This window comes from Haliotis rubra, unplaced genomic scaffold, assembly GCF_003918875.1.
Source record: "Haliotis rubra isolate DU_JTF1 unplaced genomic scaffold, ASM391887v1 Scf18, whole genome shotgun sequence".
In the NCBI taxonomy this organism is placed as follows: Eukaryota; Metazoa; Mollusca; class Gastropoda; order Lepetellida; family Haliotidae; genus Haliotis; species Haliotis rubra.
The window spans coordinates 2620121-2638751 of NW_025765780.1; the positions used below are offsets into that span (position 1 = coordinate 2620121).

General features: G+C 47.4%; 1 protein-coding gene across 3 annotated transcripts; it reads right to left on the bottom strand.

Annotated features, from left to right (window-relative positions):
* Positions 1–2447: 2447 nt before the first annotated feature.
* On the bottom strand, positions 2448–18403 carry LOC124273371 (vitelline envelope sperm lysin receptor-like). Of its 3 annotated transcripts, none has more exons than XM_046708609.1 (11): positions 18207–18278; positions 17810–17837; positions 17175–17206; positions 16754–16808; positions 15565–15752; positions 12632–12780; positions 9332–9477; positions 8782–8866; positions 8200–8353; positions 4334–4379; positions 2448–2628 (listed from the first exon to the last, which is right to left on the bottom strand). In XM_046708609.1, exons 1-11 carry the CDS (start codon positions 18249–18251, stop codon positions 2615–2617), a joined length of 942 nt encoding a protein of 313 aa, XP_046564565.1. In that variant the 5' UTR covers positions 18252–18278; the 3' UTR covers positions 2448–2614. The 3 variants fall into 3 exon arrangements, with proteins under 3 accessions (XP_046564565.1, XP_046564566.1, XP_046564567.1); XM_046708610.1 differs by having other exon boundaries at positions 4318–4379; positions 18207–18273; XM_046708611.1 differs by lacking the exon at positions 17810–17837 and having other exon boundaries at positions 18278–18403.
* Positions 18404–18631: the final 228 nt, after the last annotated feature.

Consider the following 18631-nt stretch of genomic DNA (forward strand, 5'->3'; position numbering starts at 1 on the left):
GCTGTATATTTACTTCAGCACCGGAGAGCAAAGGCACACGGGCGTATCTGAACGACACCAGCAGTGACATCTATACCGTAACGATTAGAGGCCTGGGACCCTTTACTCAGTACACGGTGTATGTGTGGACTGAGAGCGAGCGAGGTTAGTTTTACGCCGCAATCAGCAATATCCCAGCTATATGGCGGCGGTCTGTAAATAATCGAGTCTGGACCAGACAATCCAGTGACCAACAGCATGAGCATCGGTCTACGCAATTGGGAACCGATGACATGTGTCAACTAAGTCAGCGAGCTTGACCACACGATCCCGTTAGTCTCCTCTTACGACAAGCATGGGTTACTGAAGGTTCATTCTAACCAGGACCTTCACGGGTCTGTACACCGTGTGCAGTACGATATGACGATGTAGGGCATAAATACATGCGTTTGTCATCATTTGGGATAGAGATTTCTACCGGTGAAACATGAACAAGTTTGCAGCTGTCAACATGTTAAATACTGGTTTCCTGCATTTTTTTTATATGACTGACTGACTTTGGTTTTACGCCGCTTTTAGCAATATTCCAGCAACATCACGACAGGGGACACCAGAAATGGGCTTCACACATTGTACCCATGTGGGGATTCAAACCAGAGTCTTCGGCGTGACGAGCCAACGCTTTAACCACTAGGCTACCCCAACGCCCTTGTTTATATAGGAAGCAGAGCAAGAGTAAATTGGGTTGGTAGAGCAAGAAAGGTGAGGTGAGGTGAAATTGGGTTTAACGTCGCGCTTGAGAATATTTCGCTCATATGACGACGTGCATGCGTGTGTATGTGTATGTGTGGCTGCTTGTACAAGCCCAGACTTAAGCTGGTTTTATAGTGCTAGCCCACTAAGATACCATGCCGCAGTGAAGCATGAATACCCCACTCAGACACATTATACTGACTCCGAGCCGACCAGTCCTTGTTGTACCCATTAATGCCGAGCGCCAGGCAGGGACCAACAAGTACCATATTTTTACGTCTTTTGGTATGACGCGGTCGGGGATCGAACACGCGACCTTCCGCTCTCCGGGCAGACGCTCTAACCACTACACCACGGAGGCGGTCAGAGCAAGAAAGGAAGAAAAGAACAAGAACATCTTGGGTGAGGAACTGGCTTAAACCTAAGAGGCGAATAGCTGTGGGACATTGTCATCAACTGATAGAGTAGCTCCGCCATGATGATCATGAACCCTCCTACAATTTGAGAAATCACTCCACCCATGTTTGAAGAAACATCTTGAACGCATGGTGATGTCGATGTTTCCACCTTGAAACTGCGAATTAATGGGAATTAGAACGGGCAAGAACGTACTTGGTACTTAAAGAAATCGGACGATTGCACGCACTAGGAACGGAGTGAGAACATTGTGCGAACGGGAAGAACTGCCTGAAAACATGTTGGTCGAGTTAAGAACGTGTTAGAACGGGGTTGTGCGTATTAAGAACGAGCTAGTCAGTTTATATCCGTTGAGAACTAGACCTAAGGACGGGATTGAGCTACTCGGTTCGACCACGCATCCGTTTTGTGCTGACATATATATCATCCATTTGTGTCAAGATTGTTTAGTTGAGCGTCAACATCGGGTTTCAGTCGACTTGCAGGAAAAAACAAAGTGAGTGAGTGAGTTTAGTTTCACGCCGCACTCAGCAATATTTCAGCTATATGGCGGCGGTCTGTAAATAATCGAGTCTGGACCAGACAATCCAGTGATCAACAGCATGAGCATCGATCTGCGCAATTGGGAACCGATGAGCAATAAAGACTTGGTAGGTGTCATGAGTGGTGATCGATAGGCCAATCATCCATGATTATGTTTACCTATAGTTTTAATCGATTGCATGCGATGGTAGCGTACAGATGGGCAAAGCAGGCTGGTGGGGTGCACCGAAATGTCGGGCCTTGTCATGATGTATTGTACAGTGAAGCATTTGAGCATTTGAGGTCCGGGTTAGAATATTGATCTTCAGTAACCCGTGCTTGTCGCAAGAGGCGACAAACGGGATCGGGTGGTCACCCTTGTCATCCCTCGATGTGAAGCGTGAAAATAGCACATGATAGTTTCTTAAACAACTTTTTCCGCGATCGATCATAAAACGTCAGATTTCAGATCCTGTTGGGTACAGAGGTTTCAGGACCATGTGTCTTATTTATGTTTTGTGCACTTATCCCTTTATCGAGATATTTAATCCTTCGTCGTTCTCAATTGAACCCAAACGGACTATAGCATCGTAATTTTTACAAACGTAACACGTTCAATCCCGTTCGAGCCAGTTATACAATTATTTTTTGGACGGGGCAGAACTACCTTGGTGTGACTCCTGAAGGCTTTACTAGTTTACGTGGGAAAGAAATTTCAGGTTGGGAGAAGGGGAACTCGAAAAAAATACATTGTTTCAAAAGAAGAGAAAACGTAGTTGAGTTTTCACCACACATGTTTATATATTTTCTAAGGTTTCGTCTAACAATTGGTCGACTCCACAAACAAAACAGATTGCAACAACGACAGCACGGAGCATGAGAATAGCAACACGAGGCCATGAAATGATCCAACGCAGGCAACGGATGACGTCGATGGTCCGAGTCATTTTCGGCCTCCTGAAAAAGAAAACAGTGAGTATGATTTTACGCCCCTTTTAGCGGTGGGAGACACCACAAATGGGCCTCACACATTGTAACCATGTGGGGGATTAAAACCGGGTCTTCAGCATGACGAGCGAACGCTTTAACCATTAGGCTACCCCACCGCCCCTTGCAGCATAAAGAGCAGAAGTACCAAGACATGTGCTTCTAGTCGCTTTGACCTTCCACAATGTCCAGTATTCCAGCTATATGGCAATCAAGTCTGGACCAGACAATCCAGTGATTGACGACGTGAGCATCGATCTATGCAGTTGGGATACGATGATAGAAACGTTCCTTGTGTATATACGTCATACCCGTGACAACGACCCAGCACGAACAACTATTTCAAAAGCTGCAGCAGAATTCCAACGAGACGCATCAACACGAGACACTCAACGACGAGACGAGATGAGACGCACCTCGTTGACCAGACACGACACAACAAGGCGACACGACACAAGACGACACCTAAAAACACTACGACAGGACACAAAAAGACACTTGACCAGACGACAGGACAAGACACCACGACATGACACAAGACAACACGACAGGACAAGACACCACGACAGGACACAAGACACGACATGACACAAGACACCACGAGATGACACAAGACACGACATGACACAAGACACCACGAGATGACACAAGACACGACATGACACAAGACACGATGATAGGACACCACGACAAGACACCGTAAGACAACCAGACAACACGACATAAGACACCGCAACACAAGACACCAAGATATCACGACCATAGTGCATGACACATCACACCCATACACGAGACGAGACACCACGACACACCTCCCGACTGGCGAGACAATACGCCGAAAGACATCAGGATACGAGATTCATCAGGAAGAGTCAACACGGGACATGAGTGAGTTTGGTTTTAAGCCTCTTTTAGCAATATTGACGCAATATCACGGCAGGGGACACCAGAAATGAGCTTTACACATTGTATCGATGTGGGGACTCGAACCCGGGTCTTTGGCGTGGCGAGTGAACGCTTTAACCACTAGGCTACACCACCGCCCCACACGAGACATGAAACAACACGAGACACAAGGCACAAATTCAGTGAGTGAGTTTAGTTTTACGCCGCACTCGGCAATATCCCAGCTATATGGCGGCGGTCTGTAAATAATCGAGTCTGGACCAGACAATCCAGTGATCATCAGCATGAGCATCGATCTGCGCAATTGGGAACAGATGACATGTGTCAACCAAGCCAGCGAGCCTGACCATCCGATCCCGTTAGTCGCCTCTTACGACAAGCACATGGGTAGCTGATAACCTATTCTACCCCGGATCTTCACGGGTCCACAAATTCAGACACAGAATGAGAAGCCGAGACTAATTGATCCAAGTGAGTGGGGTTAGTTTTACGCCGCACTCAGCAATATTCCAGCTATATGTCAGCGGTCTGTAAATAATCGAGTCTGGACCAGACAATCCAGTGACCAACAGCATGAGCATCGATCTGCGCAATTGGGAACCGATGACATGTGTCAACCAAGCCAGCGAGCCTGACTACCCGATCCCGTTAGTCGCCCCTTACAAGCATGGGTTACTGAAGGTTCATTTTAACCCGGACCTTCACGGGTAATTGATCCAAGTTTTCTGTTACATTGATGGTGAAATTAGTTACCGTTATGTTCACAAACCTCCTCCAGACGCCGTCAGTGGGTTTTCCACGTAGTGACAGGAGCTCTGGGTAGAAAACATAAGTCATTTTAGTAAAAATGTCAGGCGGTACGAACTTGAAAAAGGCCCGTGACACAGCAAGACCTCTCTATAACTGTACACGTTGGGGATAGAGACAATGGCAAACAATTTACAAGAAACAAAATGACGATTTTTTGGGACACATGTTGAAATTTTAGCTAACTTAATTTTATTCTGTGTCTTTTCAGTTATTTCAATCATCTCTGAATTTGATCGTGTTATATGTCCAAAAAAAGAGATAAAGAAAAAGGGTTCTATGTTCTACTCCAATAGAATGAGTGAGTGAGTTTGGTTTTACGCCGCTTTTAGCAATATTCCAGCAATATCACGGCGGGGGACACCAGAAATGAGCTTCACACATTGTACCCATGTGGGGAATCGAACCCGGGTCTTCAGCGTGACGAGCGAACGCTTTAACCACCAGGCTACCCCACCGCCCCCTACTCCAATAGAAATGATCTGATTTGTGATCGTGAGTAAATATGACTTCGCCCATTTTATAAATTGAACGAGATACCAGAAACGATACTTGGAACTTATATATAGTGATGCACAAACTGATCATGTTATTCGTCATGATATGACGTAAATTCAGTAATTGTCCTCACTTATGTTTAAAATATACGGTTTCATTCCGAATAGTTCAAGTATACGAGATCATAGACTCATGAGAATCAAATAACACTACAGCCTATTGCAGCGACAGAAGAGAGTGAGTGAGTGAGTGAGCTGGGTTTGACGCACATCGAAAAATGTTTCAGTTACAGCTTGACATGACAGCCGAGAAAGGGTTCAGCGTCCAGCTTTTGTGTTGCCCACGAGCATGGCCCTGACAAACCGAGAAACCTGAGCGGGGAAAACAGATCTGAACCCACGATCACAGGTTTCCGGTGCACCCAGGGGATGGATTACTGCACAGCGAACTGCGGAGGAAATGACCGGGCTGGTAACATAGACCAGTGTCACGTTGGCCCCAGTGGCAGAGCCCAGTATCACGTCGGCCCAGCAACAGAGCCCAGTGTCATGTCGGGCCCAGTGGCAGAGCCCAGTGTCACGTTGGCCCCAGTGGCAGAGCCCAGTGTCACGTTGGCCCCAGTGGCAGAGCCCAGTGTCACGTTGGCCCCAGTGGCAGAGCCCAGTGTCACGTTGGCCCCAGTGGCAGAGCCCAGTGTCATCTCGGGCTCAGTGGCAGAGCACAGTATCACGTGGGCCCAGCAACAGAGCACAGTATCACGTGGGCCCAGCAGAGCAGTGTCACGTCGGCCCAGCGGCAGAGCCCAGTGTCACGTGGGCCCAGCAACAGAGCCCAGTATCACGTGGGCCCAGCAACAGAGCCCAGTATCACGTGGGCCCAGCAACAGAGTATCCAGTGGGCCCAGCATCAGAGCCCAGTATCACGTGGGCCCAGCAACAGAGCCCAGTATCACGTGGGCCCAGCAACAGAGCCCAGTGTCATGTCAGGCCCAGTATCATGTGGGGCCCAGTGGCAGAGCCCAGTGTCACGTTGGTCCCAGCGGCAGAGCCCAGTGTCACGTTGGTCCCAGCGGCAGAGCCCAGTGTCACGTTGGCCCCAGCGGCAGAGCCCAGTGTCACGTTGGCCCCAGCAACAGAGCCCAGTGTCACGTCGGGCCCAGCGGCAGACCACAGTATCACGTGGGCCCAGCAACAGAGCCCAGTGTCACGTGGGCCCAGCAACAGAGCCAAACAGTATCACGTGGGCCCAGCAACAGAGGCCCCCAGCAACAGAGCCCAGTATCACGTGGGCCCAGCAACAGAGCCCAGTATCACGTCGATCCAGCAACAGAGCCCAGTATCACGTGGGCCCAGCAACAGAGCCCAGTATCACGTGGGCCCAGCAACAGAGCCCAGTATCACGTCGGCCCAGCAACAGAGCCCAGTATCACGTCGGTCCAGCAACAGAGCCCAGTATCACGTCGGACCAACAACAGAGCCCAGTGTCACATCTGCCCAGTAACAGAGCCCAGTGTCACGTCGGGCCCAGCAACAGAGCCCAGTATCACGTCGGCCCAGCAACAGAGTCCAGTGTCACGTTGGCCCAGCAACAGAGCCCAGTGTCACGTGGGCCCAGCAACAGAGCCCAGTGTCACGTCGGGCCCAGCCCAATCAGAGCCCAGTGTCACGTGGGCCCAGCAACAGAGCCCAGTATCACGTGGGCCCAGCAACAGAGCCCAGTATCACGTGGGCCCAGCAACAGAGCCCAGTATCACGTGGGCCCAGCAACAGAGCCCAGTGTATCACGTGGGCCCAGCAACAGAGCCCAGTATCACGTGGGCCCAGCAACAGAGCCCAGTATCACGTCGGCCCAGCAACAGAGCCCAGTATCACGTCGGGCCCAGCAACAGAGCCCAGTATCACGTGGGCCCAGCAACAGAGCCCAGTGTCACGTCGACCCAGCAACAGAGCCCAGTATCACGTGGGCCCAGCAACAGAGCCCAGTATCACGTCGATCCAGCAACAGAGCCCAGTATCACGTCGGCCCAGCAACAGAGCCCAGTATCACGTCGACCCAGCAACAGAGCCCAGTATCACGTCGGCCCAGCAACAGAGCCCAGTATCACGTCGACCAGCAACAGAGCCAAGTGTCACGTGGGCCCAGCAACAGAGCCCAGTGTCACGTCGGCCCAGCAACAGAGCCCAGTGTCATGTCAACAGGGCCCAGTGGCAGAGCCCAGTATCACGTCGGACCAACAACAGAGCCCAGTGTCATGTCGGGCCCAGTGGCAGAGCCCAGTATCACGTCGGACCAACAACAGAGCCCAGTATCACGTCTGCCCAGCAACAGAGCCCAGTATCACGTCGGGCCCAGTATCACGTGGGCCCAGCAACAGAGCCCAGTATCACGTGGGCCCAGCAACAGAGCCCAGTATCACGTGGGCCCAGCAACAGAGCCCAGCATCACGTGGGCCCAGCAACAGAGCCCAGCATCACGTGGGCCCAGCAACAGAGCCCAGCATCACGACGGCCCAGCAACAGAGCCCAGTATCACGACGGCCCAGCAACAGAGCCCAGTATCACGACGGCCCAGCAACAGAGCCCAGTATCACGACGGCCCAGCAACAGAGCCCAGTATCACGTGGGCCCAGCAACAGAGCCCAGTATCACGTCGATCCAGCAACAGAGCCCAGTATCACGTCGGCCCAGCAACAGAGCCCAGTATCACGTCGGCCCAGCAACAGAGCCCAGTATCACGTCGACCCAGCAACAGAGCCAAGTATCACGTGGGCCCAGCAACAGAGCCCAGTGTCACGTGGGCCCAGCAACAGAGTCCAGTGTCCATGGGCCCAGCAACAGAGCCCAGTATCACGTGGGCCCAGCAACAGAGCCCAGTATCACGTGGGCCCAGCAACAGAGCCCAGTATCACGTGGGCCCAGCAACAGAGCCCAGTATCACGTGGGCCCAGCAACAGAGCCCAGTATCACGTGGGCCCAGCAACAGAGCCCAGTATCACGTGGGCCCAGCAACAGAGCCCAGTGTCACGTCGGGCCCAGTGGCAGAGCCCAGTATCACGTGGGCCCAGCAACAGAGCCCAGTGTCACGTCGGGCCCAGTGGCAGAGCCCAGTATCATGTCGGGCCCAGTATCATGTGGACCTAGCGACAGAGCCCACACTGCAGTATCATGTCGGGCCCACTGGCAGAGCCCAGTATGGGCCCAGTATCATGTGGACCTAGCGACAATATCATGTCGGGCCCAGCAACAGATCCCAGTATCACGTTGGTCCAGCAACATAGCCTGATACCAGGTCAGCCAAACAGAAGTCGCATCTGAGAAAAAAATAACTCACCCCATCGCAATTTTTCTCACAGATTATGAACGTACAGCGGAAGTTCATTCTTGAACTTCCGACCAGTTTGAAAGCCCTGAAGTAAGGGCTCGCGGTCGTCCGGCCTTTGGCGGTGAAGCCTTGGGTCTTCTTGATTATCGCACCGTCGCCGCAACTACAATTAGCACATGAGAAAACATGATCAGTGTTGGGCTGTTGACAGATTTGTGTTACACAGCGCTGTAAATGCAATTTCGGGGACACGTCTGAACGGACAGGTCATGGGTGTTTCAATAAACATTGTTTTTTTATCGCCGCCTGCAACTGACGGTGGTCTGTCCATGTTCGAGTCTGGACCAGACAACCCAGCGATCGACGACATGAGCATCGATCTACGCAATTTGGATACGATGACATGTGTCAACCAAGTCAGCGAGCCTGACAACCCGATCGTGTTAGTCGCCTCTTACGACAAGCATGGGTTCCTGAAGACCAATTTTAACACGGATCTTCACGGGTACAGACCGCCATGGTATAGCCGGAGTAATGCGGAGTTTAACACACAACACACACGCCACATAGGTTGACGAAAATATTACCCACCCTGCTATAAGCACTTCATACGAGCCAAACATTCCTTCCGCTTGGCACCCGATTGCCTGAAGGCCAACTTCGTCGCTGTAGTTTCCTGTTGAGAAAAAGTCCATGAAATAATTAATAATTCTTTAAAAGAAAGCTGACCATGCCGTCATCCAGTGAAATGAGTTAATAGTGAGTGAGTTTAGTTTTACGCCGCTTTCAGCAATATCACGGAGGGGCACTCCAGCAATGGGATGCACACATTGTACCCATGTGGGGAATCTAACCCGGGTCTTCGGCGTGACGAGCGAACGCTTGAACCACTAGGCTAACGCTAGTAGTGGGAGCGAGTGAATATCTTTTAACGCCGCTTTAAACAATATACCCGCAGTATCACGGCGGTGGACACCGAAAATACGCTTTACACATTGCATCCTTCGGCGAGACGAACGACAGCTTTAGTCACAGGCAACCGGCCTTGTCGCAAAATGACTCATTTCGTTGGCTGAAGTTCAACTTGAATTAACTGAATTTCATACTTTTGACGAAAAAAATGGAAATATATGTAACTCACCGATAAGCTCTGCCCGTAGCTGAATGTATCGTCCCAATCGGATTTTGCCGACTAGCCTCTTCTGTTGGACATCAGTCAGATATACGTCTATTTTCGACTTGGCATACCTCCCTTGGTTTGATAGAATCCCAACCAACGGCTGCTTGCTGCAGAACAGTGAGTGAGTATGTTTTTACGCCGCTTTTAGCAGTATTCCAGCATTATAACGGCGGGGCCACTAGAAATGGGCTTCTTACATTGTATCCATGTGGGAATTCGAACCTGTGTCGGCGGCGTTTAAAGCGAACGCTTGAACCACTTGGCTATCCATCCGCCCCCATTGATCCTGATTAAATTTTTATAAAGTTTAAAACATTATATCCTTGCCCATCTATTTGACCAAAAGCAGCCGAATCATATCTATATACACTGCATAGGTTCTATACGAAACCCTTATTCTAACGTGAAGGAATAAACTAGAAAACATTTAGTGACTTTCATAAAGTCCCTTACGTGTCGAATTCAGGAAGAATTCATTCTTTTGCCTTCCTGGGGATTTGAATTTCGCAAGTGAAAAACGATTTTCGTAAAATTAAATATACTCAAAGGCAAAAGTGACACACAAACAACTGCTGCAACAGAACAGAGCACCTGGCATATGCAGATAGGCCACGACACAAGAGTGAGTGAGTGAGTTTAGTTTTACGCCGCACTCCGCAATATCCCAGCTATATGGCGGCGGTCTGTAAATAATCGAGTCTGGACCAGACAATCCAGTGAGCAACAGCATGAGCATCGATCTGCGCAATTGGGAACCGATGACATGTGTCAACCAAGTCAGCGAAACTGACCACCCGATCCCGTTAGTCGCCTCTTACGACAAGCATAGTCGCCTCTTACGACAAGCATAGTCGCCTTTTATGGCAAGCACATGGGTTGCTGAAGACCTATTCTACCCCGGATCTTCACGGGTCCCACGACACAAGAGGGGGTTGTTAACAACCAAGTTCAGATGGGCAGTAGCCAGTGTCCACCTTGTGCATTGGTACCGTCCCCATCACCGACGCCGCTAAACGTCCATGAAAGTCCTGGGGAAAATCATTTCATATCCGAGGATTGATTTGAGTTCCTGCAGCGTTGCTGGACTATTCGGGTGACGTTGCCTCATTTCATCACATACGCGTTCAATGGATGACAAATCAGGGGATCGTGTTGGCCAGGGTAACACATTAAGATTGATATGATTAAGATAAGTACTGTTCAACTTGAGAGACGTGTCGTCTGCTCCTTTGGAGATGTCAATGTTGTGGCGTCAGAATTGACCATCGGAGTGGGCTTCTTGCCACTTTGACGTAGTTGCACATACACTGTTAGTATGGGCTGTATTGGTCGGTGGGTGGAACCTGTGATGGAGGAGCGTGGTTCGAATACATCTATAGCTCTCCAGGCGTTTCCCTGAGGCGTTGCCTGACGAACGTGTTCCAGAACGAAGAATATGTGTTTTTCTGCACTTAAGACGGCATTAAACGGAGTGAGTTTAGTTTTACGCCCCATTCAGCAATATTCCAGCTGCATGGCGACGGTCTGTAATTATTCGAATCTGAACAAGATAAGACAGTGATCAACAACATGAACATCGATCTACGCAATTGGGGTACGATGACATGTGTCACAGTGAGTCTGACTATCCGATCCCGTTAGTGTTAAGAATGCCTGACACTCGCTACCCCAAACAATGTTATCTTTACATTAAGAATCTAGATTATATTGGAAGGAACACGTGGGCTTCTTGTTTTAGGTTATTATTGAATATGTATGGTTTTGGATATGCGTGGGTTAGTCAAGATATTGGAGATATCTCATGTTTTTTGTCGTTATTTCAGCAGAGATTAGAAGATTGTGGACAAAAAAACATTTTTAGCAATATTAATGCTTCATCGAGACTTGTACATTATAAGTTTATTATATCATTGTATACAGTTGAATATTATGTATCAAATATTAATAGTAGGGAAGTAAGAAGATACTTATGTTTAAGATTAAATGAGCTTCCTTTACGTTGTAATGTTAGACAAAAAGAACATTTTTTTATAAATAGAATATGTAGAATGTGTAATAATAATAGTATAATTGAAAATGAGTTTCACTTCATATTTGAAATGAGGTGAAATTGGGTTTAACGTCGTGCTTGAGAATATTTCGCTCATATGACGACGTGCATGCGTGTGTATGTGTATGTGCGGCTGCTTGTACTAGACCAGACTTAAGCTGGTTTTATAGTGGTAGCCCACTAAGATACCATGCCGCAGTGAAGCATGAATACCCCACTCAGACACATTATACTGACTCCGAGCCGACCAGTCCTTGTTGTACTCATTAATGCCGAGCGTCAGGCAGGGACCAACAAGTACCATATTTTAACGTCTTTTGGTATGACGCGGTCGGGGATCGAACCCGACCTTACGCTCTCCGGGCGGACGCTCTAACCACTACACCACGGAGGCGGTCACTTCATTTTGGAATGTGATGCATATGTTTCTTTAAGAAAGAAGTATACTCCAAAGTGGAATTCTTTACCAACTATTTGTAAATTCCATAAATTATTGACCGCACATGTGAATATTCTGATTAAACGTGCAAAGTTTATTAATGAAGCTGCACTAGTAATACACGTTTACCTGTCAATTACCATGCATATGTATATATGAATTGTATATACTTTTGTACATGGGCCTACAAACGGAAATAAACTCTGCGTCGATCATTTTAGTTCTCTTTCTCAGGTTCAAACCTCAAATACATTCAAAAGACTACCAATCAAAAGTTTCCATGTCACAATAACTTTTGCCTATGAGTCACTAACGGGATATGATAGTGTGAGTGAGTGTGTGTCTGAGTCTGTGTGTGTGTCTGAGTGTGTGTGTCTGTGTCTGTGTCTGAGTCTGAGTGTCTGTGTCTGTGTCTGAGTGTCTGTGTCTGTGTCTGAGTGTCTGTGTCTGTGTCTGAGTGTGTGTCTGTGTCTGTGTCTGTGTGAGTCTGAGTCTGAGTGTCTGAGTCTGTGTCTGTGAGTGTCTGAATCTGTCTGAATCTGTGTCTGAATCTGAGTGAGTCTGAGTGTCTGAGTCTCTGTGTCTGTGTCTGTGTCTGTGTGTCTCTGTGTCTGTGTGTCTCTGTGTCTGTGTGTCTCTGTGTCTGTGTCTGAGTGTTCCCTTAATTGGCAAGTGGTGTTTAACTGACGTGGTAATGCCCGATCAGAGGCATCAACAGCCGTAGTTGAATATCTTGTTGCAATTCTTACTATAAATACATCATTCAACACACCTGTCTGAAAATTTCGATTTCGGGCTTTCGCGCTCCCCGTAGTTGTCGTAGGTGCAGGTGATGACCTTTGGGGCCTCTTCTCTGATGATGATGCCGCCGGTGAGGGGGACGTACACGTGAAGAACATAAGTCTGACTGTCATCTTTCCTCTGCAATAAGAGCCAGTCATTATCAAAGACATTATAACTTAGTGAGTTCAGTTTTACGTCCCACTCAGCAATATTCCAGCAAAATGGTGGCGGTAAATAATCTGGACCAGACAATCCAGTGATCAACAGCATGAGCATCGATCTGCGCAATTGGGATACGATGCCATGTGTCAACCAAGTCAGCGAGCCTGACCAACCGACCCCGTTAGTCGCCTCTTACGACAAGCGTGGGTTACTGAAGACCAATTCTAACCCGGATCTTCACGGGTCTTATCACTCCGTGAAACGGTGAAACGGCCGTGTCAGCGGACCAGGAAAAATAATTAAACCTAAAATTGCCTCCATTACACGACATATCCCTCCAATAAGCATGGAATGGGAAGCCCGTATCTTTCGTTTATTGGCGACCTAGCTTCGTATATTGGCGATTTTATCGCGTGTATTGGCGCCCTACTTTCAAATACTGGCGCCCTATTACTGACCCGGTCCTAACGCTAAATCAGAACAGTAATACCCCCTGTACTGAAATACAGAAACAAACTCAATGTTTTCATCCATTTATTACTTGTCAAATGTCACTTTAGCACCATTACGTTCCACAACGCAGTGTATAGTTTTAGCACTTGAATTGCAGCAGTATAATGGTGGGGGACACAAAGCATGGGCTTTACACATTGTGCCTTTGCGGGGAATCGAACCCGCACCGCAGGCACTGTAACCACTAGGCCACCTCACTTATTAATTACGTATATGGGCGGTGAGGTAGCCTAGTGGTTAAAGTGCCTGCAGCGCGGGTTCGATTCCCCAGTCATCACAACCCACTGGCCTGCAGTCAAGTTGTACATACATTGCATACAAGCTGCACTGTAGCCGTCGTCATGTTTTTTTTAAACAAACTATTTTTGTAAAACGATATGAATTTCATTTTTTTTTAATTTTAAGATTTTAACTAATCACCATATTATTCACTCACCTCAATGACATGTACTTTTGGTCAAGTCTATATGGACAACGGCCCATTCAAATAAATAGCGGTTTCAAGCAACTTTTCCGGGGTGTCATCCCCAAGCAAACCCGACTCCCACAATGTGTTAAGCCCATTTCTGGTGTCCCCCGCCGTGATATTGCTGGAATATTGCTAAAAGCGGCGTAAAACTAAACTCAGTCAGTCATTGGTTGACAAATCATCGGTTCCTAATTGCGCAGATCGATGCTCATGCTGTTGATCAATGGGTTGTCAGGTCCAGACTCGATTATTTACAGACCGCCGCCATATAGCTGGAATATTGCTGTGCGGCGTAAAACTAAACTCACTCACTCCTTTGGTTCCTTACTGCTGTGACAAACAGACTCAGCGTCCTATTCAGATCTTCATCATAAATACTTAATAATTTGCTGCCTAACTGGGATTCAAACCCATCCCTTTCACGTTGCCAGGAATCGAAAATCCGCACTGCCCACTGCTTTTCTTTTCTGTATTTTTATTTTTTTTAGAGATTTTCCAAGCTTTGATATTCAGAAACAGAGGGTTGCCAAAACGTTTGGTAGCTGTTTGTTCACTTTCTTTTTCTATCTGCTGAGCAGCAAGCATCAGTTCATCATCTGCTGAACTATTCATTTGGTCAAATTCCCATTCTAGGTTTTGCGACTCAAGCAGCAATTCCTCATCCGCAGAACTATTTCCAACTGTATCTACATGATTTTTGTCCCCTTTCAGAGTGATATTAAAATTGACACTCGATACACTTCCATTCAATTGCTTCGGAAAATGTATTAATGTTGAGTGACAAAGACATTGCATAAAGAACCCCATTCGCCTGACATGGTTGAAAACATCTGGTGAAATGGATGCAATAAAATATTTCGTTTGTTTTGTATCCCTCCAATACGCTTTCACGTGCACAGTAGAGCGTGTTCATAGCGTGTGTATCGTGCATACCGTGCTACCCAGATGTAGGACGCCAATATTTATATTGCTGTGTTCGGGTGCAAGAGTTGCGAAACTAGGGCGCCAATATGTATGATTTTAAGTTTAAGCGCAATAACTCCTCAGACTCGGCAATATTCGCGTGGCTGGGTGGGTCCTCGGCCTAACGGCCTCGGACTCAACCAGCCGCGCGAATATTGGCGAGTCCTCGGAGTTTATTCCTTAACTATAATTATACGGATATGGGATTCGAACTCTGCCCTACACCATACTGGTTCGTAATTGTGTATTTGTGACCACTTGGCGCCCTTTGCCCTCTACAATAAGGTTGAAAAGTGTGTTGTGCTCAACTATCAATCTAAGCTTGTTGCATTCTCATATTGAACGAACCAGCTCAGTTCTGGTGTAGGAGTGCGGCGTAAAACTAAACTCACTCACTCACTCACTCACTCTGGTGTAGGAACATTGACTTAGTATACATATCGACTAAACTACGGTTATATGGAACTCAAAGGGACTACTATCTTAGTTCGTTATATCCGAAGTTCCTTATACGCATTTCTTTGAAAATAAGGACCGGGACATAAAATGCAGCTCGTCATTTGTTATAGTGAGTGTGTTTAGTTGTACGCCGCCTTTAGCAATATTCCAGCAATATCACGGCGGGGGACACCAGAAATAGGCTTCACACATTGTGCCCATGTGGGGAATCGAACCCGGGTCTTTGGCATGACGAACGCACGCCTTAACCACTAGGCTACCCCACCGCCCCTAATTTCGTTATAAACGTAGCTGACAGTCTTCGTGAATAACCAGGTCACATTTTTACGATGACGTTTTTGAACTCTCATACTCACATTAAAGACGCATTGTTTTCTCGGGTTGCCTTTAAGGACAGGGTTCATTCCCCAGGAACCGACGTCATCTTTGCTGAAAGCAAACATATGCCCATCTTTGCACAGGGCGTACGGTTGCGTACCCTCGAGATCAGTCAGCACATGGAGGGTAGCTACGTTGTATCCATCTTCGGGACATCTGGCTTGCACTATGGAGAATATTCTGTTCAATATATCAGGGATACTAAATTGTAAATGTCTTACGTTCATAATGGACCATATCACAATTCTATCATGCACGTAAATTAAGTAAACGTTCGTTCAATTGGATCTGGTGGCTAAATATTGAAATGGGGATAGATTCTTTGAAAGGAAATGAGTGAGTTTGGTTTTACGTGGCTTTTAGCAATATTCCAGCAAAATCACGGCGGGGGGACACCAGAAATGGGTTTTACACATTGTAACCATGTGGGAAATCTAACCCAGGTCGTGACGAGCGAACGCTTGAGGTGAGGTGAAATTGGGTTTAACGTCGCGCTTGAGAATATTTCGCTCATATGACGACGTGCATGCGTGTGTCTGTATGTGCGGCTGCTTGTACTAGCTCAGACTGAAGCTGGTTTTATAGTGCTAGCCCACTGAGATACCATGCCGCAGTGAAGCATGAATACCCCACTCAGACACATTATACTGACTCCGAGTGAGTGAGTGAGTTATTATTTAACGTCACATCGGCAATATTTCAGCCATGTGACGAATACTGACTACGAGCGACCAGTTCCTGTTGTACCCATTAAGGCCGAGCGCCAGGCAGGGACCAACAAGTACCATATTTTAACGTCTTTTGGTATGACGCGGTCGGGGATCGAACCCGCGACCTTCCGCTCTCCGGGCGGACGCTCTAACCACTACACCACCGAGGCGGTCCAGCGATCGCTTGAACCACTAGGCTACCCCACTGTTTCTTTGCAAAAAAAAAGCTACTAAATAGTCTGTACAGAGAATGAAAAGACAGCACAGACAGCAGTTCACCGCATTTAAATAAATAACGGATGAACTGTTAGCAAGTAAATACACGATGCAATTCAGAACGTGTTTCTAAATGTCTGCCTTCCGTACGGACTTCGCAGGTTGGAATGCCAACACGATCTACCATCATCTACCTTATTTTGGTACGAGCCAGCGAGAAGATAGAACCCCTCAAACTCACCATGAGTAATGTAGTCTTGGCCAGGATCAACACGACCGTAGCTCTCCTGGACGATCTGGACAGAGTTCAGACAATTCTATAGTAACAATGATGGAAGTAATGATTAAATTGTTCAGCCTACTCGGTGAGTGAGTGAGTTTAGTTGTACGCCGCTTTTAGCAATATTCCAGCAATATCACGGCGGGGGACACGAGAGATGGCCTTGACACATTGTACCCACGTGTTGAATCAAACCCGGGTCTTCGGGCCAACACTTTCACCATTACGCCACCCCACCGCCCCGGTTGCAATAGGTACTTTCTTTAACATATCTTGCCAGAAACTGCAGATCTTCACGACGGTCACACTAAAGGTCACATGTCATGTATATTTGTGCTGCAGTCGAGTTGTAGTGCCATATGGCCTTGACCTGTGTACCTACCAGAGTCAAGGTGAACACCAGCGTTAGGACACCTGCAAATGAAAAATGTACACCAGTGACGCGTGTCCGTATACTACTCGAGACAAGTTAAGCAACACCCGCTATTTAAAAGTCTCTTTCAACACTTGTAAACATTGTTATGAAAGACTAGCTATAGTGACAGTAACAATCGGGCGTTCTTGTAAGTAAAATATGAGACATATAGAGGGCAAACACTTGCCTGAAGAGAAAACAGATTAGTTATTGTGAAAGGAAATGATCGGGTGCTGTAACGGGTCTGGGCCTTGCTTGGTGTAACGATGGGGTGGGCGTGTCGTGGTTCAGAGCTGTCATATGGGGACAGGGACGGATACAGCTATTTGAGAAAGGAGTCACTTCATTTTCACGAGTCTCTGTCTATCCTTCTGTCTATCCTTCTGTCTGTCCCTGTCTCTCAGTCCCTGTCTTTATCTGTCGCTGTCTCTCTTTCTCTGTGTGTGTGCGTGTGCGTGTGCGTGTGTGTGTGTGTGTGTGTGTGTGTGTGTGTGTGTGTGTGTGTGTGTGTGTGTGTGTGTGTGTGTGTGTGTGTGTGCGGATCTGTTCTATCATACCTGTCGTTGTTAGATGTGATTTCTGGAATTGTGTTGGTAACTAACCTATAATACTCAGTGCGATCTCATTCAGCTGCGGAAGGAAAAAATGTATTTTTATCTTCAATGACCTTGTTTGTATCTTATGGCTATTTGTGTGTTTGTTTGTGTGTTGTAAACGCCCCACTGACCAATATTCCAGCGAGATGGCGGCGATCTGTAAAAAGTCAGGTCTGGACCAGACAATCCAGTTATCGATAGCCTGAGCATCGATCTACGCAACTGGGATACGCTAACTTATGTCAACCAAGTCAGCGAGCCTGACCACCCGATCCCGTTAGTCGCCTCTTACGACAAGCGTGGGTTACTGAAGACCAATTCTGACACGGATCTTCACAGGTTGTATAACTTGGTATATTAAGACTATTTAACTTCGTCCATAACTACATAATCGTAAATATACATGGTACTCCCAGGACTGTAAGAGGTGTCCTTTTTTATCATTCATGATGTGACTGATTCAAGACAACTCACCTCGAACAGCTTCCATGACGTGAGGTGGTGGTTGTCAGGGATTCGTGCGGCAGGTCCGTGAAGATCGTGCTGTCAACATTTACCAATCAAAACCAAGCTCTCGTGAAACGTCACTGGTTTTGTTTTGGCGAACGTTTTCGGAATGTGAACGGAATTATTTGGTGTCACTGCTTGTTGCTCAAGAAAAACAATCTCAGGTTAAACTTGACAAATAAGTTAACTTCAAGTTAACTTGCTTCACTTCGTGATTGTATCAGCTATGTGCGTCACGTGATAGATAACACAGATTCAGTCCACTACGTGTCAAATTTGATGAAGAGATTTAACGGTTCTTCTGGTCTGGACCAGAGGCGT

What these genes read in the sequence shown, in the direction of transcription:
- LOC124273371 (XM_046708609.1), bottom strand. Translation starts at nt 18,251, where the DNA reads ATGAATGATAAAAAAGGACACCTCTTACAGTCCTGGGAGTACCAT. An exon ending in TGGTGTTCACCTTGACTCTG is followed by an intron (nt 16,809 to 17,174) that starts GTAGGTACACAG and finishes AACTCTGTCCAG; the next exon opens with ATCGTCCAGGAGAGCTACGG. An exon ending in GAAAACAATGCGTCTTTAAT is followed by an intron (nt 12,781 to 15,564) that starts GTGAGTATGAGA and finishes CTCTTATTGCAG; the next exon opens with AGGAAAGATGACAGTCAGAC.